Source organism: Chironomus tepperi, unplaced genomic scaffold (genome assembly GCF_022539635.2).
Source record: "Chironomus tepperi strain 1889 unplaced genomic scaffold, CSIRO-AGI_Ctep_v1 contig_74, whole genome shotgun sequence".
Classification (NCBI taxonomy): domain Eukaryota; kingdom Metazoa; phylum Arthropoda; class Insecta; order Diptera; family Chironomidae; genus Chironomus; species Chironomus tepperi.
Window position 1 is genome coordinate 1,767,619 of NW_027226196.1, and position 25,324 is coordinate 1,792,942.

Genomic DNA, 25,324 nt, shown 5'->3' on the forward strand with positions numbered 1-25,324 from the left:
AAAACGTCCATTATCTGGCCTAAAACAACCTATAGTTTCAACACCACCTCCTCAATTGCCTGTTAGTTCTCAACAACCTCATCAAGTACAGCAGAATCAAATGCAATCAACGCAATCATCTCCGACACAATTAATGCAAAGAAAACAGTTTAAAGTCCTGCCAAGAAAGGGCAATAATGTAACAGCCAAAGGCAATATTGTATGTCGTGTGCCTGTTTTTCCGATTTCTAGGCTCCAAATTTTAAAGCAGCTCGAACTTGATCTGAGTAAAAAGGAATTCTCGGAGTATGTCTTTCAGAAGCTCTATAATGTTAATAACAAATCGGATATCGATAAGCCTTCAATTTTACTTAATAATACACTCAATTCTATAATTGATCCAAAACTCATGGGACAATTCGAGTATGAAGCACTAGATTCAAATATAAACAGTGAATATGAATGTGAATATTTTAAAGCTCTACAGCGAGTGAGAGTGCTTTATGGAAAGTTAGTTAATGCTCTGTCCAATACAATTTTCGCTAAAAGTGTTGATATGGTTGCATTAGAGAAATTCGTAAAGAATAAAATATCAGCACATAGAAATGAATATCTAGCGACAATGGAACGACTAAAAAGCTCGAAAATTCCTATAGATAATACTGCAAACACCATACCAACGATTAAAATGGAAAAATTAGAACCTGAAGACATTAAACCAGTTATGGATAATTTACGGTGGCTGAGTGAAGAAGAGGATGTTCCAATGCATTCAGAAGATGGTTAATGAATATTCATTAAATTATTATTATTATTTCTTTTAAAAAATAAAGTTAAAATGTATTAAATTTGTCAAAATCAAATCATAACGGCTTTTTAAAATTCAAATTTTTGTCATTCGGTCACACAAGAAACATTTACTCATCGATAAAGAAACAGCTGAAAAACTGATTCGTGGAAAAAAATTTAGAAAATCAAAATTAATTAATTTAGGGAGATTTCTATATATTAACTGGAATCATGAGTATTCCAGGCAATGGGATCTTTGTGGTACGTGGCGAGGTATCCGCTATTATGACAGCTATGCGGAGAACATCAAGGAATTCGTGGAACTACCAAGTAATCAAAATATTGGATATAAATTTGCATGAATATTCTAAATTAATTAATTAATTGCATTACAGTATGACAATTCTGACAGTTTATCCAAGTCATTTAATGAATTAAAGGAGTCGGTGTTGAATATTGAGGATTTAAAATTAATTACACCAGAAACTTTTCTCTCACCATTTTTGGAAGCGATTCGGTCAGAAGAGACTACTGGATCTGTCACGAGTATCGCCTTATCTGCTATAAATAAGTTTCTGTCTTATGGATTGATTGGTAAAGCTTTACTTAATTAATAGTTCACTTCAATATGTTACAGTTAATTTTCTCTGAATTTAGATCCAACAAACTCAAATTTACCAGTTATTGTCCAAAATATCGCTGATGCTGTAACTCATGCAAGATTCGTTGGAAGTGATAACAATTCAGATGGAGTTGTACTCCTTAAAATCGTGCAAGTATTGCGGACATTAATGTTATCACCAGAAGGAAGCGCTTTGTCTAACGAAAGTGTCTGTGAAATTATACTGAGCTGTTTCAGAATATGCTTTGAGACTAGATTGAATGGTATGTATGACTTATTTAATATTCAGCATTTAGTAACACAAAGAATATTAATTTTTTAGAACTGTTGAGACGAACAGCCGAACAAGCTTTAAAAGACATGATTCTTTTGTTATTTATGAGGCTTCCACAGTTTGTTGAGGATTTAAGCACATTTAATATCAAGCATCTAAAAATACGTCCAGAAGTAATCACAAAGAATTCCAAAGCAAAATCAATAAATGATTTAAATGACAAAATGCAAGCAACAACAAGTTCTACAAAATTAGACACAGAGCAAAATGATGAAGTTAAAGCACAAGAAGTAGATACCACAAATGAAAATGATCAATTGATTAATAATCAAGAAGAACAAGTTGACAATGCACAGCAAGAATTTACATCAACAGAAGAGCAACAAAATTTGTCAGACTCTGCAAAAGAGGAACTTAATGCATCAAGCTTAAATTCAAGTATAACAAGATTCAACACCGAGGCTGATTCATATGTTCCATATGCCATTCCATGCATTCGTGAATTATTCCGATTCTTAATTTCTTTGTGCAATCCACTTGATTCTCAAAATACAGACAACATCATTCATATTGCATTGAACTTATTGACTGTCGTATTGGAAGTTGCATCTGATAATATTGGAAACTTTTATTCATTAACAACATTAGTTAAGGATGAATTATGCAAGAATCTATTCCAATTACTCAATTCAGAACGTATCCACATTTTTGCTGCAAATCTTCAAGTTTGCTTTCTTCTTTTCGAGTCACTAAGATTCCATCTGAAATTTCAATTAGAACATTATTTAATTAAATTAACTGATATAATTGGAAGTGAAAATGCTCGCGTGACTTATGAAATACGTGAATTAGCACTGGATAATTTGTTACAATTACTACGATGTCCCGGTTTTGCTGCTGAACTTTACATCAATTATGATTGTGACTTGTATTGTGCCAATATATTTGAGAATATCACTAAATTACTGTCAAAAAATGCTTTATTAGCAACAGCTGGTCCAACAATTTATGGAACTCAACTTTTGTCACTCGATGCACTGTTTACGATTATTTCGTCTATAGACAAAAACTGCATATCCTTTAAAAAAGGCAATCAAGTATCGTACAAACGTCATTCCAGAAATAATTCAACAGCACGTTCCGATATGTTTAACAATGATGATTCAACAGTCGAAGGAGCTGTTTATATTAAAAATATGGATACATTCATTCAGTATAATTCAATGTACAACAGATTTTCGGGTAAATTAAGAGTTGGGGAAGCACTTACTGAGAGTAAAATGAATGAATTGAAAAATAAGAAGAGAATCTTATCACAAGGAACTGATTTGTTTAATCAACGTCCAGAAAAGGGAATTCAATTCCTTCAAGAAAATGGAACATTAAGTTTACAAATGGATCCACTAGAAATAGCACATTTCCTTCGAGAATCGCCAGGATTAGACAAGAAAATGATTGGTGAATATATCAGCAAGAAGAAGAATGTTGAAAATAGAATATTGGAAGTGTTTGTCAAGTCATTCGATTTTACATCAATGAGAATCGATAAAGCTCTTCGTTTATATTTAGAAACGTTCAGATTGCCTGGCGAGGCTCCATTAATTTTCCTCGTCATGGAACATTTCGCAGATCATTGGCACAAGTGCAATAACGAACCATTCGCAAATACTGACGCTGCGTTTAGACTTGCGTATGCTATAATTATGTTAAATATGGATCAGCATAATCACAATGCAAAGAAACTAAATATTCCCATGACAGCTGAAGACTTTACAAAGAACTTGCGTGGATTGAATGGAAATTCAGATTTTGACCCAGAAATGCTAACGGAAATTTACAATTCTATCAAGTAAGTTTAAATGCTAACGGATTTTTGAAATTTGATTTGTTTTGCAAACGTTCAGTAATCTAAGTTCATTTTCGTCCAGTTTATTCAATATTCAAAAATCAGTTGGAATTCAAATACTAATAAACCGTTAAACTAATATTTAATTTAAATTTTTAGAAACGAGGAAATTATAATGCCTGCTGAACAAACTGGTATTGTAAAGGAAAATTATACTTGGAAGGTATTACTTCGTCGTGGTGAAGGAAAAGATGGAGAATTTACGCACGTTCTAGACTCAAATTATGACAAGCAACTTTTCCAAGTAACTTGGGGCTCAACATTAACTGCTTTTGGATCACTTTTCGATAAAGTATCAGAAATTGCAGTCGTTAAGAAAATTATTGAAGGATTTATGCACTCAGCCGCAATTTGTTCACATTATAATCTACATCAAGAATTTGATGCAATTATTTTAACACTTTGTAAATTCACGACACTTTACAACACAACTGAGACAAATGAGCTAATTGTTAGTGTACAATTTGGTAGTAATTCAAAGGCAAGAACAGCAATGAAGTCAATATTTAAATTTCTTCATGATTATGGTGATTCAATGCGTGAAAGTTGGAAGCATGTCATTGATTTGATCGTCCAAATGTATAAAATGAAACTGCTACCAAAGTCATTTGTGGAAGTTGAGGATTTCTGTGAAGAAAGTAATAAAATAATTTTACAATATGAACCAGTTCCAGTTCAAAAATCAGAAGCTAGTTTGTTAAGCAGCTTATATCTATATTTAAGTTCTGAAAGTCAACGTCAGCCATCGTATGAGGAACAAGAAATACTAAAATTGGCACGTAAATGCATCAAAGATTGTCAAATTGATCAAATGATTGTTGAATCTAAATTTCTACATCCTGACTCGTTAGCTGAAATTATATCATATCTTGAATCGTTAATTAAACCACCGACAAGTCATAGATCAATTGGTGTCGCATATGAAGAAAATTTAATTATTTTTTATCTGGAACTTTTAACTAAAATTCTAATTCAAAATCGCGATCGTGTGCTGCCATTCTGGCCAAGATGTAGTGAAATGTTTAATTTGTTAATAATCAGCAGTGCTTCATGTGGTTACGAGACTTTATTAAAACGATCAACAATTGCATTACTCAAATTAGGAATCTATTTAATGCGTAATGAAGAATTGGCATCAACAATTTTGCAAAGCATGCGAATATTCTTGAAATTAAAGCCGAAAATATTACAGCATATCGCGATTCCAGTGTCAATTGGAATGTATGAATTGTTAAAGACATCAGCTCAAAATATTCACACAGAATGTGATTGGTCAATTGTTTTTCATATCCTTGAATGTGTCGGTGCTGGTTCAATTTCAGCGGAAGCAAATAGTGATACAGTTGGTACTGGTACAAAATCAGATGGTGCATTAAGTAGTGAAGAGGAAACGGAAGTGTCAGATCGAGGCTACACAAGTGATTCAGAAATGTTGAAAAATTCATCGCCAATAACACCGCAAGGAGGTGAAAATTGGATTATTGTGAATAAGGAGCAGACAAATGAACAGAAAAATAATGAAAAAGTCAACGGAGTTTCAAACATTTACTATCCATGCACATTAATGCCTCATTCACCAGTTGCATTAGTTAAATGTTGGGATAGTTTGGCGTTCATTGTCCGTAATGTTGCTCATATTACGCCTTATAACTTTGAAATTTGTGTAAAATGTATCAGGACATTTGTGGAAGCATCAATGATTCATGGAGCGACAAAGAAGAGCTTAAAGAGTAAGCAAGCTTCAGCTGCAAATACAAAAAAGAATATGGCAAGAAAAGTAAAAAGTTCTGAGAATATTAAGGACCTTGGTGAGGATCAGCAGAATAGTGAAGTTCCAGAACGTTATGAGACAATTTCCATACAATTATTGGACCTGATGCACACATTATATTCAAGAATAGCTCAAATTTTCCGTTGGTGGGCTGAAGAAAGTGGATCAATGCCTCAATGTTCAGCTTTATGGTCACAAGGATGGTGTCCATTATTACAAGGAATTGGACGAATTTCAACTGATCATAGACGTCAAGTTAGAACAAGTGCAGTGACATGCTTGCAACGATCACTTCTTATGCACGATTTACAAACTTTAAGTGGGCCAGAATGGGCTGGATGTTTCCGACAAGTTCTATTTCCACTTATGAATTTCTTATTGAATGAAAGTTATGATAATAATGGAACCGAACCATCATTGATTGAGGAATCGAGAATTAGAATTTCAACAATTATGTCCAAAGTTTTTCTACATCATTTAACACCATTAATGACTTTGCCTGAATTCAATGAATTATGGCTTGAAATTATTCTTTATTTAGAAAAGTTCATGAAACTTGGAACTGATATGCTTTATGAAGCTGTTCTTGAAAGTTTGAAGAATATGCTTCTTGTTATGTATTCTGTGAAAGCTTTCCACAATCCTGACGGTGTGACATATTCAGTTTTATGGGAAATGAGTTGGAATCGTATTGGAACTTTCTTGCCGACACTTAGAGAAGAGCTTTTTAAGGATAATGGTGAGTAAAAGCTTTATCAACGGCTAAATTTGAAATAAGAACCGTACAAATGTTTAATTTTAAACGGTTCTCAAAAATTTGAATTTAATTTTAGTTTTTGAATTTTTACGTTATTTAACGGTTTTTTCTACTTTTCCCAAAAGACAATCCAATGCTGAATGTATCAGCAAGAATTATACCGTCCCCAATGATTTCACCATCGACAGAACAGAAAGATTTTGTTCCAAAGGAAGGAGAAGCAACAAATGGTACTTTAGATACTAATATTCAACAAGTTTTACCGGATATACAGCAGAAAATACCAGAAGAAGCAGTTGCTGTTTCAAAAATTCCAGAAAATGCTGTAATGGATGAATTAACAGAACATAATATTGAAACACAAAAGCCTCAAGAAGAAACACCAGTTTTATCGAGAATAGTCGAAGATTACGCACTGGAAATGTCACAAAAGAATGAATCTTCAATGGTAAGTCACAAAACTGAATGTACAGTAAATATTTTAATTAATTCTTATAATCACAGCCACAATCATACGAGACATATATGAAAAATTCTGAAGATAATGCAGAAGTCGAAGACATCAATAACTATGCATACCTAAGTCAACAACAACTTGATCAAATGGAGAGATTCTCAGAAACATCAAGTATTGAGCTTGTCATTCAAGGAGGTCCATCAGATCATCAATTAAACAATTCTAATCCACCGAGAATTCCCGAAAGTCATATGCTTAATTTTAATCCATATCCAGGAATGAAAAATTTTAGTCACGTTCCAGTTAACATAATTAAAAGCTTCACACCAGTTCCACATGCTGAACAACAGAGAATTCCCGATGCGGGTGAAATTTATAATGAATATGAGCAAAATCCTTACAACCTCACGCTTCATATGGATAGCAATAATGCAAATAACTCTACAGGAAATTCAAACTTCTTTCAGTCATCGTCTTATTTTAATGATTCGTCAGGATCAGAATTGTTTACTAAACCATAATAAATAAATTAAATTAATTAAATAGTATGGCAAATTATAATCATTCGATAGTGAAAATTTAACGTACCAAGTTCTTTTATTGGGAATCTATGGTCTAATTTTTTTTGTTTTTATATAATTTATTACTTTTAATTAATAATGAAAAATTATGAAAATTATCCACAAAGTTGTAATTTATTTCATGTCAAAAAAATTATGAAAGTATGAAAAAAAATTTCTGTCTGTTGTGAAAAATCCACTTGACTATAATAAAAAATATATTTCTTATTCACATCTCACTTTACGTCCTGACTAATAAGCTGTTTGGCACTTGTCACTTAAGTGTGACTGGTCAAATAGCATTGTTTTTGGGGATATGAAATGAGAAAGTTTGTAAAGTTTATTCTATGATATAAAGTTTTATTAAGTATTTTAATAAAAAAGAGCATTCTATACTAAAATTGACATATTTTATTGATTTAATTGGTGCTTAAATCGTCGACATCTTTATTAAAAATTTAACGATTTTTTTGATCTTAAATTTTAACGATATTCAAAAATTTGAATTTTAAAAGGTTTTTCAAATTCAATTTGACAGTTACAATTTTATTTTTACGTGTGTATTTAACGATTCTGATCAGCTTTTCACTTGCTTTGATTACTTCCAATAAACTGATTCACCTTATAATTGATGTTACTAAAATTCTCCTTGAGTAAATGTACGTTAATGAAAATAAAAAATAAAGAAAAAAAAACTGACTCATTTAACAGACAGCACAAAACTTCCGAATCTTCGAAAAATTATCACATTTGATTCTAAATTTGATCAGCAACCATAGGCCACAAATAAAGTGATGAATGAAAATATTGGAAACGTGATCAAAGTTTTGTTTTTTTTATTGGAAATTTCCTTGTTCATTGAAGCAGGTGTGATGTATGGACTCATGCATTATATGAGTAATACGAACGCAATAACTCGCTAATTTTATAAATTATTTACTCAGATAACATAACAGAAATCCACAAATGAGATTAACGAAGATTTTTGGCACCTTTTTATTTATTCAGATGAATCAATATGCCTTGGAAATTTGTTTTTAAATTAATCATGTTTTGTGTCATTCAAGTTTTGTTTTGGAAAGAAAAAAAATTGCGAATGTAGCAGATACTGTTAAGATCCAACACGATTAAATAATGTATCTATTTAGTCAGAATTTTTGTTTGCAAAAAACTGATAAAAAATATTTTAAATTTACCTTTTTTGGAAAACTTTTGTATGGTTTCCAAAAATATTTTGAGGAATTGTGAGGTTTTCAACCAAAAATATATTTTAATTGGCAAAATTCGTAAGAAAATCGGCTTATTAAGCACTATTTAACACAATATACAATAGAAAATGTCAATAAATAACTTTATATTTTGTTTGATCTAGATCTACAACGAAAACTGGGTCATTTTCAATCTGTGTTTTTCCGCCAAAACGTCAATGACAATATTGTCAATTTAAACGATAAATTAAAGATGATTAACATCAACAATCTGTTCAGGAAGCAACTCCTTTGAAAATGTAGGACATTCACAGCTTCAAGATCAGTAAACTACACAAGGTAAGTTATTAAACTTCATTAAAAATCGCGATATAGCAACAAAAAATATATTTATGAGCATCATTTTATTTCCAAAAAGATGCATGACATGATAATGGACTATGACGAAAGAATTTGCTAATTTTTTACTCCGTTCTTTTTTTTTCTCAACATTCTTTCTTGTCTGATGACTCCAAATGCAAAGCAAAGAGAGAATCTCAAAAAAATTGGCATCAATTATGACTGAAAATACCTGAAGAGAAGACATAGGGACGTCGTTAAATGATGTCGATCATCAATAGATTTTTGAGACTTACCGCCAGTTAGCACTCAAAAGAAGATATGGAATCCACAAGGGCACATCCTTCTAATTTTTGTCACTCAGGATGTCTATCACTAAACATCACCTTATTTTAAAGCTTGCTAGACATTATTATCATGAAATAGAAGACACATGCACCTGACCTCTGACTTAAACGTGATGCCGTGGCAAAGCCTTCTTCATTTGTGTCACTCGAGCTCAACCCCCTCTAAATAGCACAGGAGTAATGTATCTAGAAGGATCTAAGCAAATACTGGTTTTAGGGGACCAGGGTCTCACCCCAAATCATCTGCTGGACATCATAAGCAACCGAATCCCCCCAAAAAAATGTTAATCGAGTCATATTTTATAAAATTACCACTCTCTCAGATATTTCATTATTAATTTCAACCCTGCTTGTCAGTTTTTTTTTCTTTCGTGTTCGCTCACTTACTCGCCTCGCTGCTGCTGTTTTAAAAGTTTAAAAAAAGTATATGAAACATTGCCTGTGATAAAAAATGGAAATGTATAAAGCAGATATTATTGTTCAGGCAAAGATTCAGTTGTGAATTGACGCTTGTGGAAAAATCATCGTGAAAATTATTATTAAGTATCTGTGCTGTGGAATCTCATTCAAAATTATTTAAAAGTGTCCAAATTGGAGTGTAACATAATATTGATAACATGATCCGGAAAAATGAATTATTCCAATTTTAAGTGAATTTTAGTGTAATTTTGAGGAATTCCTTTAGTGATATTGAATTCCTTCCTATAGAGTGTGATATATGCTTAAAAATAATTAAATAAGTCCAAAAAAAGTTAAAGGAAATAAGAACAAAAATTCATCAAAATGGTTCATAAAGTTTCACCACTTAATTATTTCGGTAATTATTGTCTAACAAATCGTCAGCATCTGGTTGTAACTAGAAATTAATTACAAATTGACTAATTTAAGAATTAACTGGTAATTCCAGCAACTAAAAAAAAAATACCCTTCAGAAAACAAAATTGAACTTGAAACTTATTTTGACATCGATGATATGAAGTTTTATTTTTTCTACATCCAGCTATTTCAATAATTGAATGTTACAAGACAAGTGAATAAGAAGACCTGCCTAACTCAATTTTTTTGTTTAATCAAATGTTGAAAAATAGTTTTTGAATGAAATTTCAAATAAATTTTGACTGACTCATAAATTTGGTCTTGCGAATCGTGACAAACTTGTTTGAGTTCCAGATGTAGCCATATTGACTTAATTCGCAATATTGTCTCTGTCACAGCCTCGAAGCTAGAGTTCTTCCCTGAAAAATGATTCTAACTATACCATTGTTAAAAATTATTTGGGTTTTGATCAAGTTCCTTGATAATTTAATGGTATACTATATATGTGTAGATAGTTCTTACGGAAAGCTTCTAAATGATAAACCTAGTAGTGCTTTATTGCCGTACATTACTTCACACCGACTCAATGATTATGAGTTCGACAGCATAAAACTGTTGTTTTTTTAAATCCTATGTATGGAAAATCATGCTATTATGAACATAGGATATACATTGAGAAAAATATTCGAGTTACGATCATTTTGGAAGAGAAAGTCTATATTTAGAAAGATGTTTGACATTGATCCGTCGATTAAAGTCGACTCGATTGTTAGATTTGTGCTGTGGTTGAATACAAAAATATGAGCCGTGCAGCAGTGTGAACTGGATAGGGAAGAGGGCTTAAGTGTGCTTTATGCCACGCTTTTTAGCAACCCTCAGTAGCTCAGTAGGTTTGACTACTTGACATGTTATTAAGAAGGCGTGAGTTCGAATCCTATCAGGAATATTGACTTTTCTCCAGAATCTTAGCAGTAGTCAGACTCCGAATATCGACTTCTTGTAAAATGGAAGTCATCTTCGACTCTCGGACGTCTTGGTGATTTGATCAATATATTCGAATGTGCTCCAATCGGCCTAGTCTCAATTTAAGGAAGAAGAACTATACATTGTCTGGATTTCAAAATACAACCAGCTTCTATATCTTCAACTTGAACGGAACTCGCTTGAAACACGCTCAGAACAATAAAAAGAAAATTCGCTTCTGCTTATGACAGAATAATGAGGCAATTTTTGCTTATTTGAAGCCAATTTCATAAAATTAGCACCACGCATACAATTTTAAAATTGTGTAAAAAATTGATTTCAGCTACAATCAGTTGCGGATAGAACTAAACACTCAGAACAATCTCATTCATTCACAAAAAAATTGTTATAAATCTTCTAGGGAACATTCCTGTACGTTTTAATGTGGCAATAATGCTGTTTATGGCCTGTTTTACAACTTACATGACGAGAACAAATATTTCAATTGCTATAATTCCGATGATAAAAGAAGAAAGTGCCAATAGAACTGCTATAGCACACGATGTATGTCAATAAACACAAAAATATTTAAATAACTTAATTCTCATAGTCTATAAACATCATTTACAGTATGGACCTCGCTATTCATGGAGTAAAAAAGATCAAAGCTTTATACTTGGTGGATTTTTTTATGGCTATCTATTAACATCCTTATTCGGTGGTGTATTGGCCGAGAGATTTGGCGGACGACATGTTGTTGGCCTTTCGATGCTCTTCAGTGCATTCATCACGGGAATCACACCGTATTTTGCGGCTGATAATGTCATTCCGATTTTCATTACTCGTGTGATTCTCGGAATTTTAGGTGTAAGTTTCAACTTTTTTTTTATCTCTTAATTACCTAACTTTTTCCTCATATTCACATTCATTAATTAGTCGCATGCAACAGCATCTGAATATATATAATTTGTACTGTTTTAATGACATGACTTCAGATAATGATTAAATGCTGATGTTTGATATCATCAGAAAAAAATAATACATAAATAAGCATAGTTACATGGGATTTTGGGGTCGTTTAGAAATTACGGGAATTTGATGATGATAAGCCATCAAAATAGATAAAAATAGCCTTCATGCAAAAAAAAAATAACCTCAAATTTGATTTATTACCATGAAATAAGATCACTAGGATTGCTACGTTAAATATGGTAACCAAAGGTCGATGTCAACATGAATCCTCTATTATTCGCTAAAAAGCGTGTAAAATTTACAAGGAATTTTTTCTTCTTTCACTTGTGAAGTATAACATTTCGAACAAATTTCATTCGGTTTCTAACCAATTGTGACGAGCTCAATTTTGCTTCGACTTCTGGTGTTAACGTAGTAAATCTAGTTACCATTAGAGTGATGTCATTCAGGTTGACGTGGAAGGCCCGAAAATAATTCCGTGTTTGTAGGGGCAACGCTGTATCATCGTATTAAAAGCATGAAGACATAGTACATTTCGAGAAAAAAACGGCTCATCGTAGTGTGCTGCTCGGATTCTAAACCGAATTTTAAACGACCACCCAAAAACTTAAGCAGCATTGAACATTTCACTGTATAAAACTTCCTATAATTCATATCAAGGTTCGTCACCAATGACGCTTTTATTCAATATTTGATTATGTTGTTATCACATGTCGCTTCCAATTATATTCATTATAAATTCATTCTATTAAAAATTGTTCTTGACATATTAATGATAATTGCCTATTTACACATTTTACATACTTAAAGGGCGTAGTATATCCCGGATTGCATTGCTTGGTCAGCAAATGGTCACCACCCGAAGAAAAAGGAAAGTTTGTTAGTGCATTGCTTGGTGGACTGTTAGGAACTGTTGTCACATGGTCAATGCTTGGCGTAATAATTGAGTATTACGGATGGAAACTCGGATTCTACTTGCCATCAGCAATTGCATTTATAATTACATTATTTTGGTATATTATCGTAGCCGATTCGCCAGCTGATCATCCGAGAATAACGTCATTCGAACGTGATTATATTCAAAAGTCACTTGGTGATGCAGTCTCGAAAGAAAAACGTCTCCCACCAGTTGTCAGCATATTTACGTCAATTCCATTCTATGCATTACTTGTTTTACATTATGGATCATTATGGGGACTATTCTTCCTCATGAATGCAGCACCACTATTTATGACACAAGCATTGAACTTCAATCTAGCAAAAGCAGGTTTCTTAGCTGCACTTCCACCATTAGCACGTCTATTAGCCGGCTTTGCCTTTGGCGCTGTCGGTGACTATCTTCGACGTAAAAATACATTTGGTGTGACAACAATTCGTAAATCGTTTTGTTTGTTCTGTAAGTTTTTTTTTTGTGGATATAATTTGCGATAATGAAATTTAAATTCATTGTCATGTTATCATTCCGACCATAACAATATTTTTTTTACTTCCGTCTCTGTCTAGCACACGTGATACCCGGATTGTTTTTACTTTCAATAACATTGCTAGCATTCGATAAATATCTTGTTGTGGCTGTCATCACATTATCACTCGGATTTAATGGTGCTGCAACTATGACGAATTTACAAAATTCACAAGATCTTGCACCAAATTTTGCCGGTACACTGTATGGCATCATCAACTTTGTCGGTACAACGAGTGGCTTTATTTCGCCAATTATTGTTGCTTATTTCACAGAGGACGGCGTAAGAAAATTGAATTGCTTTTGTTTTTTGAGGTTTTTAATGAGTTCATTGAACTTTTCAGCACTCAATTTATGAATGGCAACACGTTTTCTGGGTTGGTGCTGCTGTCTATATAGCTCCTGCATTCTTTTACTTCATCTTTGGTGATGGACATGTTCAAAAGTGGAATGAACCTAAATCTAATAACAAGAAGGATGCAATTGATACACATTTATAATATTTTAAGATTTGACTTTTGTTTTAAAAATTCAATTAAGTTTAAGTAGGTCATGATTTTATGAAAATAAATTTAGGATTTTTTGATTTAACAAAATTAAACTTGCTTGCTTAATTAACTTTGTGCATTGGGAAATGGGTGTTGACTATTATGCCTTGTTGGATGTTAAACGTGATGCATCTATATGGGAAATCAAATTAGCTTACAGGAAGTTAGCGTTGCGATTACATCCAAGTAGAAAACAATATCAACAACATCCAAATCCTCGACCTGAAAATGTTTTTGATAAGCCATTGCCGACATTATCTGAAAATATTTACTGGGAATTGCTGAATGAAGCGTATGATGTGCTGTCTGATGATTTGAGAAGAGAAGTTTTTAATCAGTATGGTGAGGAAGGTCTTAAACGTGGAGTTCCCGCACCAAATGGATATATTCCACCTTATTGCTATCACAATGATGCAATGCGGACTTATTTTGAATTTTTTGGCTCATATTCTCCTTACTCTGACCTTATTGATGCTGCTACAAATCCACCGCCATTATATAAAGTCAAACAAGGATTTGGTGTCATCCATAAAGATCCAGAAATACCAAAATTACTTAATTTGTCACTTGAAGATGTCTATTTTGGATGTACGAAGCTATTCAGCTATAAAAGAAAGGAATTTGTTGATGATTTGAAAATTATAACTGAGAATCGAGAAGCTTTTCTTGCTATTCATGTCAATCCAGGATGCTTTGAAGGAACGAAGATTACATTCAATGAAGCTGGAGATCAGTCAATTACTCGGAAGTCAGCCGACATAGCTTTTGTTACTTCCGATTTACCCCACAAAGTATTTCGACGAGATAAGTCTGATCTTCATATGGATTACTCGATTACATTGAAGCAGGCACTTACTGGATTTAAAATAACAATTTCAACGATAGATGACAGAAAACTGGAACTTAATGTGACGGATATTGTAAGGTGAGATTTTTTTGTAGTTTTAGTATTTTTGCAAAAAACAGGAACAATTTTATTGACTTTAAATAATCCTGATCGTGATGTGACCTATCATCCATAAATTTGCATTTTCAAAACCAGTTAGATCAAATCTATAGAACTAAATGGCTCCTTGATCCGAACAGCGTATACTTGATAATACGGCTTACTGCATTTTACACCGTAAAAATGTTTCTGAAGCAGATTTATTGGTGACGACAAGGCAATTTCGCGTCTTGCCGTTAATACGGCGATGTATTCTAGTGAACACGTAGGCTGTTCGGGTGAGAAGAATCAAATTTGAGCCATTGATTAAAAATTTTAGGCTTTATCGACGTCTTCTGTTTACGACTTAATTGACATTATCTCAAAATTCCCTGGATGTTATCCAATGGATGTTGCAATCGATTTCTTTCCGAGATTTATTTTTATAGGTCGTTAATTTCTTCTTCCTTCTCCGACACCTTTTGCCCATTGAAATTCTTCAGGTTTATTGAAAATTTATATTTATTTAGAATGTTATAAACACGAAATAAGATGCTATTCTTAACAGCATGATACAGTCAGAGATATTTTGTCTTGCATGACCTTTTATACATCATAAACTGATGATTTTAGGCCAGTGTTCCTCAAATTTTGATCTGCGATTCAATACTTTGCAAAAAAATCATTTGTAAATGTATCAAAAGTATCTTAAAACTCGAGAAGCATAATATGTGGGTTAAGGCACTGTTTCGTTGCCGTATCAACAGTAAGATGCAAAGTTGTTCTGATGCCACCGTGACGACTGATTTTGATACATTTTTATGACGAAAACTTCTGTTCGCTGCTTTGTATTCCTCTGATCTGACAAAATTAATTCTTCTGATTTATGCCATGCATTTTAAGCATTTTGTTACCAAGAGCTCTAAACTATTTACAAAATTGCTAATTTTATTCAAATTTCTTAATTTTACTACGTTTTGTTTACAAATAAACAGTTGCGATTACAAAAAATGTATCAAATCGGAAGGTCTTCCACATCCAGATAACATCAATCAACGTGGGAATCTCATCATCCATTTTAAAATACAATATCCAAAAGTGATACCAAAGCATTTACGATTAAAGGTCGAAGAAATATTCAACGAGATTGAAGAAAATGAGAAATTGCAAGACGAAAGGCAATGTGAGTCATTAATTGACTGCTGCACCAATTAATGTTGTTGTGAACTAATCATGATGTTTATAAATAGACATCACACATGTTGTAACAAAATTCATAATAATAAAATATTTCAACAGCTATGATTTGGCTTCATTTATATCCACTCATTGCAATCTTTCATGCCATTCCTACTTCTTCTTCCATTTCATTTATCTATCAACGACTAAATCATAATAAAAAATAAAGGCGCCATGACGTTTACATAATCTTCATTGCATTCTCTTGGTCTATTTATACTTAATGAGTCAGGTGACTTCCGAAACAAAAGTCAGCTGCTAGTTGAATTAATGAAAGTTAATCAAGCGAGACGAAATAGTTTACAAGGCAATAAAATTCTTTACAGTTTAAATTTCGTGCTAATTTGTCGAAGTATTTGGGTAAATATTATTTGGGGTCGTTCTCAAGTGATATCCAAGATGGGGAGGATGTGCCTGAGACAGAAGATGATGGGTGCTTCATCTAATGTTCTGACTGCACCAACAATGACTGCATTGCACTTGGTATTGTGTAATTGACAGCAAATCTTCATTCGAAATCGAATTAAGGCCATGAATCATAGTTCATCTTTATGGACGACGAAGTAATTGACATTAAATATTTATTGCTCAAATGAAAAAATACAGCGAACCGCATATTTCTCCGTAATTCGAAATCGGCTGTCATGGTGCCGTCAGTGCAATACGTCGATGCGAAGCGGAATCCTAGCGAACACGTTGTGCTGTCCAGGATGGTGAATCCTGCTCCTTAAAGTAAAAACATCTATGTTTGGATTTTTAGAAAGTCTCCCATAAATATCCTGGAACCATGCTATCATGGTGGATCTGATTGCTCTGTGTCAAGTAGCTTTTGGACCACTGGAACTTATTTTTATCAGCGGATTCGAACCAAGGACGGTAAAACAAACGTATGTTCTTGTCCCAGTATTGACATTCTCTTTGACATGGTACATAAGAAGCCCATAATAGATTAATAACACCTTTCTCTTCAGTCTGACGTAAAAAATCCAAACAACTGCATCTTTTCATGCCCCACAATGCAATTGCACATAATAATCATATTCCTTCCTATTCACATGCTTACTTTAAAGTTTATTGAGGTAGTTATACCGGCATCTATGCGTACACGAGAGAGAAAATGAGAGAAACAAGGTTGTTTGCCAATATTTGTACATAAACACAAACACAGACACAAGCATCTCACGTTGCTGCAAAAAAACATCTGATCCAACATCTGATGGCAATCGAGAGTAAAAAAAATGCAAGAAAATCGCGATCGTATCAACATAAAAATGATTTTTAACACGAATGTTTGTTCAGTCGCACAGTAGACGCGTTGTGCGGTAGATTGTTTAAGCATTTCACGTGCAGTTTCGTGTGTTTTTAATTATTTTATAAATAGTAAATATTTAGACTTACACGAAATTGTCGTCTGATAAACATGAAAGTAATTTGTTGAGTGAAATTCCAAAAGATTGACTTTTTTGGCAGTGTTTTGATTGCCAAAAAGACATAAAAAATATTTTTTTGGGCATTTTTGTGTTGACAAATAAAAAAAAAAGTTAATAAATTATTCAAAAATTCCAATTTGTAAGGAAATAAGTTAAGATGGTTCATTTAGTGAATGCCAATTTGCTGTCGAGTATTTTTGGTAAGTATTATGAAAGAATGAGGATCTAAATGTAAAACCGGTATTGCGAAATAAAAAATCAGCACTAGAGTCAAAATAATTTTAATGTTTTTTACCTATTTTGTCGACGGGGAAGCACCGTAATATTCAAAAATTTGCATTTTTACAATCCAAGAATCCAAAAGTCGACGACATCAAAAAAAAGTCTTTCTCATTTGGACATAAACTTCAAATGTCATTGGAAATTTGTGGCAAAAAAATAATAATTGGAGCAAATTTCAATGAAATTGACATTGGAGATCAGTAATTAACGTACTAAATAGTTTTCATGAAGCAATTAAGGTTATTGGAGATAAGCTAGAGATAAGAATTTTTAACATGGGAAAATTTTTGAAAAATTGCAAATTGCGACATGCAAATTTGATTGCACTGTTGCTGCAGAGTATCATGGCATACTTATATTCAATATTCGAAGGGTAAATCCTCTCGCAATATAAAACTTATTCAAAAATCAAATGACCTACTTTTGGTTTTTTACCTGCAAGGGTCGTTCAGAAAATGAGCTTAGCAACAAAATGAATATTTAGAGCTTTTGGTGTTGGAATCACAATATTATCATGTATATCTAGTACTTTATTTTATTGCAAGCAGAGCTCAAAATTGACTCGGTTTAGGCAAGGAATGAGACGAACTGTCTTCGAACTTCTGCGTAAAAGTAATCAATGAACGACCAAAACACTGAAACTGATGTGCAAATGTTTATGGTCTTTAATACAACTTTAAAGCACAATTCGATCATTACGAATGTATTGAAGTGAATGTCTGCAATTAGATTAGTTCTCTGAAAATGTCTTTCAATGTCAGAAATTGATAAATGATCAATGTTACAAATTGATCATAAGATGTCAAATTCAAATTCTATGTCTAATCTCCTGTCAAATTCCGAGCGACACAAATGAAGGCTTAAGACTTCTATCAAATAAAGATAACATCAATTTGGTGTTAATTAAAGAGCTTTGGCGGAACCTTTAGCCTACATTTGTGTCGCGCGGCAGATCCATTATTAATTGTCACACTTAGTACATGTTCGCAACAGTTCCTTTCCTACGAATGAATGTAAACATTCAGTTGTTTACTCAAACCAAAAACTGTGCTAATCTTGAAATTTGTATTTTTATGTCAAGTTGGACAAGTTGTTCCTCGTCAATATGCATCAACAGCCACAAAAACGCAAAAGAAAAGTCTAGTAACAACAAAATTATATAATTTGTTTTTAAGGAATCTTCTCAATTTATTACGTAAACAGATGACATTTTTGAGGAATCAAAAAGTGAAAATCATGTGATAAAAGCTGATAATCAATACAGACATCACTTCTACAATTTATTAATTGATTATTGAAGATTTTCAATACTTCTAATAAGTTAACTATTTTATTTATTGCTGACCGTGGCACAAATCCATGAATATTTCAACTTTTTTTTTCAATCATGTTTTGAATTATTGAATCGTCAATAATTAACATATATCATGCTGAATATTTATCAAATCCAACACTTCTCATGCTGATACGTCAGAAATTTAGATATTCTAAACTTTCAAATTAAATCTATTGTGTTGTGGAGGCAACAGCAGGTCTTGTGAGAAAAATAATTTTAATGGTGAATTTGCGATAAATATTGATTATTTATGCACTTGTTATGAAGCGTGAAGTACGTTTGGGATTGATATATTGAGAATTCATCTAACGATTTTTATTAGTTTATTGAATGCACTACTTCCGTTTTAACTTTGAACTTAGGAAATAATAATTTTGCAATATTATTTCGAGGTTAACATTTGATAAATTTTGGTTTAAACTGTTAGGGCTGGTCTATTTAGCTGCAGTAAAACAGTTGAGCAGTGCTGTCCAAACTGCATGCTAAGTCACATTTGTGTACAGTCGATATATTTTGGTAATGTCATGAACTGCATGACGTGTGCGTTGTTGGTAGAGACGACCTGAGTGTGCCGTGGCAAATGCAAGCGCAATTCAGTACATTTGATGATAAGCAGAGCTTGAAGCCCTTTCTAGTCGACTTATCAAATCAGAATACAAGTCCACTTCGAGCTCCAGGAGGTTGTAATTCACGCAGCCTTTTTCGTGTCTATATGTTGCTCAACTAGTTGCCTCAATTCATTAATAGACGCCAAACTATTGGCGCCTCAACTATTCAAAAAATATATTGCTTCATATCACCATTAAATAAGGCTTTGTGCATTTCTTTGCATTCACGGACCTCATTACGAAAAGTTATTTACATCCCTAAAGATCAATAAACTTGCGGATTTTGCCATTCAATAAGAATTAAGTATGAAGTGAAAAAAGTTAATCGTTGAAGACATTTTGTCATTGGTTGTACTCGAAAAAGGAAGTAACACTTTTGCTGCTCAGCTTAAAACTTGTAACGATCTTAAATAAATAACGTTGCTAATTTTCTAACTACATGCTACCTAATTGAGATGATTTTCAGAACTTAGAATTACAGTTTCCTCAGAATTGATAATGATTCTATGTCTAGTATGGAAAGATCATTGACTGACTTTATATTTTCAAATCTAAGTAGCACATTTAAATGCATTGAAAACTCGTAAAATTTTATAAGTTTACACAACTCAAGGATTACTCGATTCAGATTGTTCAATCAACCCAATGTCTTTATCAGAATGATTATTTGCTCAGTGATTATGACTACTTAAATGCGAATCTATTAATTAGGCTTATGTATCTTACAAATGTGAAATATCAATGTATCTTACCTTGTGTCATTGCCAGTATTTGGGTTGTTCATAAATGATGTTGATTCAAAATTAGTTAACGAGCTGTGGAAAAAGGTGTAGTTTCCCCTGGATCAGCCCTTGTAGTTGTCATTATCAGAATCCTTTCATCTTCCAATTACGTCAAGTGGACAAAACCACGTTTTAACTATCTGATGACTAGCTAATGTCCAGTTGATGATTAGTTCTAACGTATTTTTGTCTACTCGACACTATAAGGGGCCAATTAGGGTTTCCAGGATTCCCGTTCCCGTAAAAATTCGAGATTAGGGAACGGGAATGACCTTCGGGAACGGGAATGTTTCCGGGTGATTTCGGGGATCCGTAAAATTCTCGTTTTTGGAAACTCTAAACACTATAAGAGGCCAATCACCACGCTTAACCCTAAAATCCAAACATAACCTATAAACATCCCCCAGGTAAACAACTTCAAATCATAAAAAAAATACACTTAATCGTAACAGAAATAAACTCAAGGAAGTGTTGCAGTTATGACAGTTGTGTCTATTATCCCAAGAATTTATGTAGCAACGTCAAAAATGCAGCCAAGGAGATTAAGACACGCATATAAAGTTGCATAAAAACAAATAAAATCTTATTAATTGTCATCAATCAGTCTAGTTATTTTATATTGACAACACTTATGTCTCCATGCGGTACACGCTGATCATATTATTGATGATGGAAAGTGGAATTTCAAAATACAAATAATCATGTACACGAGCCTGATACAAATGTAAATAATAATTTTAATGTCTTTATCTCATTTCAGACAAAATACCGACACGATTAAATGTTGCATTGCTGCTGTTCATGGCAAGCTTTATATCATATATGTTGAGAGTTAATTTTTCAATCATAGTCATTAAAATGTCAGCTGATACAAATACATCAATTATGCAAATTAACTCATCTTTAGCATCTAGTGACTTATTATCAGCAAATGACAGTGATGCTGTCTATAGAAGTAGTCATTATGATGATCACGAACATCAATTTAATTGGGACAAGAAAGCTCAAGGATTACTTCTTAGTGCATACTTCTATGGTTACCTGTTTCCTAATCTAATTGGTGGAAGTCTGACTGAAATGTATGGCGGCCGTAAAGTGGTCTTTTTTACCATGCTAATATCATCGATAATTACAGCATTAAGTCCATTGACAGCTAATGATAATTTCATATTTATGTTCATTATGAGATTCATCTTGGGTCTTATGGGTGGCTTTTTATATCCAGCAATGCATCATATTATATCTAAGTGGGCGCCATTTGAAGAGAAAGGAAAGTTTGTAAGCACATTGATGGGTGGAGTTTTTGGTACTGTGATTAGTTGGCCATTGACTGGATATATAACTGAACATTTTGGATGGCGATATGCATTCTATGCACCAGCTGTACTGTCCTTACTGATTTCATTTGTATGGCTGTATTTTGTACATGACTCGCCAAATGTTCATCCAAGAATTACAAAGGATGAGAAGGAACTGATTGAGAAATCTCTTGGAGCAACAAAAACTGACAAGAAGAAGCATTGGCCACCGATGAATCAAGTTCTTAAGTCAGTTCCATTTTATGCACTCGTATTTCTTCATTTTGGTGGCACATTCGGACTCTTCTTCCTTATAACGGCAGCACCAAAGTTTATGAGCGAAGTCCTCAAGTTCAAATTAACAGAAGCGGGTATACTTAGTAGTCTTCCATATCTTGCCAGACTCATTGCTGGCTATATCTTTGGAAGTATAGGTGATACACTTAGGCATAAGAAAATACTTGGAACTACAGCTATTAGAAAGTCGTTCTGTATATTCTGTAAGTTGTTTGGTCTAGAATAAGCTGTATTAAGCACTTGGGTCCAATTTGATAAATTACTGTTAATTCTTACAGCTCATATCATTCCTGGACTGTTTCTTTTATTACTGTGTAAAATTGGATATGATCCTTACATCTGTGTGGCTATCATCACATTATCACTTGGATTTAATGGTGCTGCAACGATGACAAATCTTCAAAATTCACAAGATCTCGCACCAAACTTTGCCGGTCATTTGTATGGCATGATCAATTTTGTAGCCACAACAAGTGGATTTATTTCACCATTAATTGTGGCTTACTTTACGCAGGAGAGGGTAAGTCATGAAAATTGTTATGGGCTGTGTTTTTGAGTGTCTGCAACAGTGTCGCGACATAGCGACTGTGGCTAGCTTTCAGTAAGTTGATATTTGTATGGAAAAAGTTTAGGAAATGAATTCACTTCCATTCAAAATATGGAACTTGTTAGCATTCAAGCTTCACGTCACAACCAAGTCGTCTCATTCTAAAGTTACAGTGTCAATGACATTCTAACAGGTAGTCGCTCAAAAATGCATACATAAGTAGCTTTTTTTTTGCAGTAACTGATATTCTGTTTTGTTTATTTAAAATTCATAGAGTACGATGGACGAGTGGCAATGGATATTTATCATTGGTGCTTTTGTATACATTCTTCCGGGTATCTTCTTCATAGCATTCGGCAGCGGTGATGTACAAAAGTGGAATGAAGGACAGAGTGATAGTAAAAGTGATGAAAAGAATAATAAGGCATAAGTGGAACAACTTTCACAATTTCTTTCTAGAACCGCATTTTTAAATTCTCATAATTTTTATTTGAATATAAGACAATTTAGGTTAAGTTAATTAATTAATAAATTCATGCTAATACATTGTTCAGCATCGGAATAGGAGCATGCTTTGTGATAAATTTTTACCAACTTTTGATGCATATTCCATGACTTCCTCGCTATCGTCCACACTCTTTCTCTTTGATTTCATCAACTAATTTATGGAACAGACATGACAAAATGAAATAAAGGAAGAAATAATTTAATTATGGACTTTAACTCACCTTTTTGAGCCAATTTATTGAACTTACCTTTTTATAATCTTTATATTTGATGGCACTTCTATCAGCTAGGATCATAACATACAACAAGTCATCTTTAGATGCTGCATCCTTATCCTTTTCCGTTTTGTTGATCTTCAAATATTTAACAGAATCAATTTCCTTTGATAAATTCTCATCTAGAAGATGCCAGGTGAATACTTCAGGACATAATAAATATGAAGGCTTGACGTTTGATTTATAGCGCATTTTTGGACACGTCGGTATATAAAATCCAAGATAATAATATTTTAATTGCGGACATGACTTTGAAAGTTGACGAACCAAGGCAATTTCGCGAAGCGATGCATAAGTTCCGAGCGACAAAAAACTGTAGTCTGGATTATAGTAAAAATAAACAGACGAGACGCACGATGGTAGGATGTCAATTACTCCGACAGCAATTAACTCTCCGTCGATATAATATTGGTAGTGAAATGAGCCAAAACCTTCAGGTGGTGAATTTCCATCCTTGCGGAGCTGTGTTAATGAAATTTAAATTAATTAATCATCAGTTAATAAATAATATGTAGCATGTAGCATATATCATGTGCAATAACAGAAATGATAGCGAAATTCACAATTTTCAGTCTATAATGTGCAACATAATGCAACGTTAGTACAAACAAGATCCCAGAATAACACAAAAAAACCGTTTAAAATGAGCATGCACGCTAACCTTGAGAGGCGAATCGACAAGAAATTGGTTGTAATTAGAGAATTCATTATCGGTACTTTTATGAATTGTAGTTTCATATTTGCAAAATAAATCATAAGATATGGTGATGTTGGAACCTTGTGCAGCACTAACAGATACCAATTTGGTCTTAGATATTGGGGATAATAGAAAAGAAGAGAAACAAAAAAATTAATTAACATATTTTCATAGTTAAATTACCTGAAGTGGCGAATTGACAAGAAATCGCTCATAGCTACGTCTTGAATTCTTTTCAGGCGGATCATTATGGACTTTCTTTTGGTACGATTGAAATAATTCTAGTATTGAGTCGGTAGCACCTTCAGTTGATCGAACAAGCTTTACCTGCATGATACAAAATTACAATAATTGCCAATTCAGTGATAATTTTGCAATAAACAGACCTGTAACTTATGCTTTCCATTGGTCGGTTCCTCTCCGAGAAAATCTTCAAGAGTTTTCTGCTTGCTCTTATTACGTCTCTTTACATCAGCTAATGTAAGTCCTTTTGCTGCTAATTTTGCTATTTTTCTCTCTAGACGTATGAACTTCTTTTTTGTTGGACGTAATGAATTTTGTGCAACGTCAGATTTAGTAGAAGGAGTTTTTTCTGACGAATGACTAGTTCCGTCATCAATCGACATTTCTGAGGATGTCCTTGCTTTAATAGTTTCCTCAGATTCTTTGTTTTTGGAGATTAACGACAATTCTTTTACATCTAAACTTGTTTGTTTCTTTGATGGTGTTGGCTCCTCGGATATCCCTGACTGTATATCTTGATTATTAGTACGATTCTTTTCTTTAACTCCATCACGAAGAAATCGATTGACTTTTTTGAGAATTTTCTTGTGACTTCTCGATAGTTTAAAATTCATGGCATCGCATTTGATGGTATACATTGGACAACAAGTATTCTTATTATTTGGTACGTAGCAATACTGACCAGATCGTCTCCAATTTCTATCTATTAAATTCTGATAATCGTCAACATTCATTGTATGCGCCCAGAAACCATGAGAATTATAGTTTCCTGTCTGCTTACAATATCCACATTTGCTCTCATTACTTCCACCCAAATACTCTACTATTGAATAATTACTCATGATGGCAATAATTTAATTAAATCAATTTATTTCACTAAATTTAAATTTCTAATAAAAATTTCACAATAACAATAAAAAAAACTAATTTTGAATATAAAACGACCGTTAAACTATTTCAGTAACGAAGATAGCTGGGAATGTGAAATTGGCACAGTTTGAAGAAAACTAAATTTAAAAATATCTCGAGAAATTTCAGAACGAATGGATATGCAAATCGCCAGCAAAGTTCCGGGTGTCTTTCTCGCA

The 25,324-nt window shown here is 33.1% G+C and overlaps 5 protein-coding genes across 7 annotated transcripts; 4 read left to right on the plus strand and 1 right to left on the minus strand.

The window, feature by feature from the left end:
* The first annotated feature begins 917 nt into the window (after positions 1 to 917).
* On the plus strand, positions 918 to 7,516 carry garz (Sec7 domain-containing protein garz). The gene is made up of 7 exons (XM_070653988.1): positions 918 to 1,098; positions 1,164 to 1,362; positions 1,426 to 1,653; positions 1,713 to 3,513; positions 3,670 to 6,080; positions 6,224 to 6,546; positions 6,603 to 7,516. The coding sequence occupies exons 1-7, from the start codon at positions 1,000 to 1,002 to the stop codon at positions 7,074 to 7,076; spliced, it is 5,535 nt and encodes a 1,844-aa protein (XP_070510089.1). The 5' UTR covers positions 918 to 999; the 3' UTR covers positions 7,077 to 7,516.
* Positions 7,517 to 9,434: 1,918 nt separating this feature from the next.
* LOC139101112 (sialin) lies at positions 9,435 to 13,823 on the plus strand. Its single transcript, XM_070653989.1, has 6 exons — positions 9,435 to 9,826; positions 11,210 to 11,352; positions 11,419 to 11,655; positions 12,571 to 13,156; positions 13,264 to 13,505; positions 13,567 to 13,823. The coding sequence occupies exons 1-6, from the start codon at positions 9,793 to 9,795 to the stop codon at positions 13,720 to 13,722; spliced, it is 1,398 nt and encodes a 465-aa protein (XP_070510090.1). The 5' UTR covers positions 9,435 to 9,792; the 3' UTR covers positions 13,723 to 13,823.
* Positions 13,824 to 13,856: 33 nt separating this feature from the next.
* On the plus strand, positions 13,857 to 15,910 carry LOC139101073 (dnaJ homolog subfamily B member 13). Its single transcript, XM_070653940.1, has 2 exons — positions 13,857 to 14,695; positions 15,691 to 15,910. The coding sequence occupies exons 1-2, from the start codon at positions 13,857 to 13,859 to the stop codon at positions 15,908 to 15,910; spliced, it is 1,059 nt and encodes a 352-aa protein (XP_070510041.1).
* A 1,334-nt stretch (positions 15,911 to 17,244) lies between these two features.
* On the plus strand, positions 17,245 to 23,224 carry LOC139085576 (sialin-like). Its single transcript, XM_070633660.1, has 4 exons — positions 17,245 to 17,564; positions 21,133 to 22,170; positions 22,246 to 22,487; positions 22,789 to 23,224. Exons 1-4 carry the CDS (start codon positions 17,522 to 17,524, stop codon positions 22,942 to 22,944), a joined length of 1,479 nt encoding a protein of 492 aa, XP_070489761.1. The 5' UTR covers positions 17,245 to 17,521; the 3' UTR covers positions 22,945 to 23,224.
* On the minus strand, positions 22,963 to 25,168 carry Ate1 (arginyltransferase 1). Of its 3 annotated transcripts, none has more exons than XM_070633663.1 (4): positions 24,380 to 25,168; positions 23,958 to 24,104; positions 23,270 to 23,758; positions 22,963 to 23,172 (listed from the first exon to the last, which is right to left on the minus strand). In XM_070633663.1, the coding sequence occupies exons 1-4, from the start codon at positions 25,076 to 25,078 to the stop codon at positions 23,065 to 23,067; spliced, it is 1,443 nt and encodes a 480-aa protein (XP_070489764.1). In that variant the 5' UTR covers positions 25,079 to 25,168; the 3' UTR covers positions 22,963 to 23,064. The 3 variants fall into 3 exon arrangements, with proteins under 3 accessions (XP_070489764.1, XP_070489762.1, XP_070489763.1); XM_070633661.1 differs by having other exon boundaries at positions 23,243 to 23,758; XM_070633662.1 differs by lacking the exon at positions 23,958 to 24,104 and adding an exon at positions 24,177 to 24,320 and having other exon boundaries at positions 23,243 to 23,758; positions 24,380 to 25,167.
* Between the last annotated feature and the right edge of the window lie 156 nt (positions 25,169 to 25,324).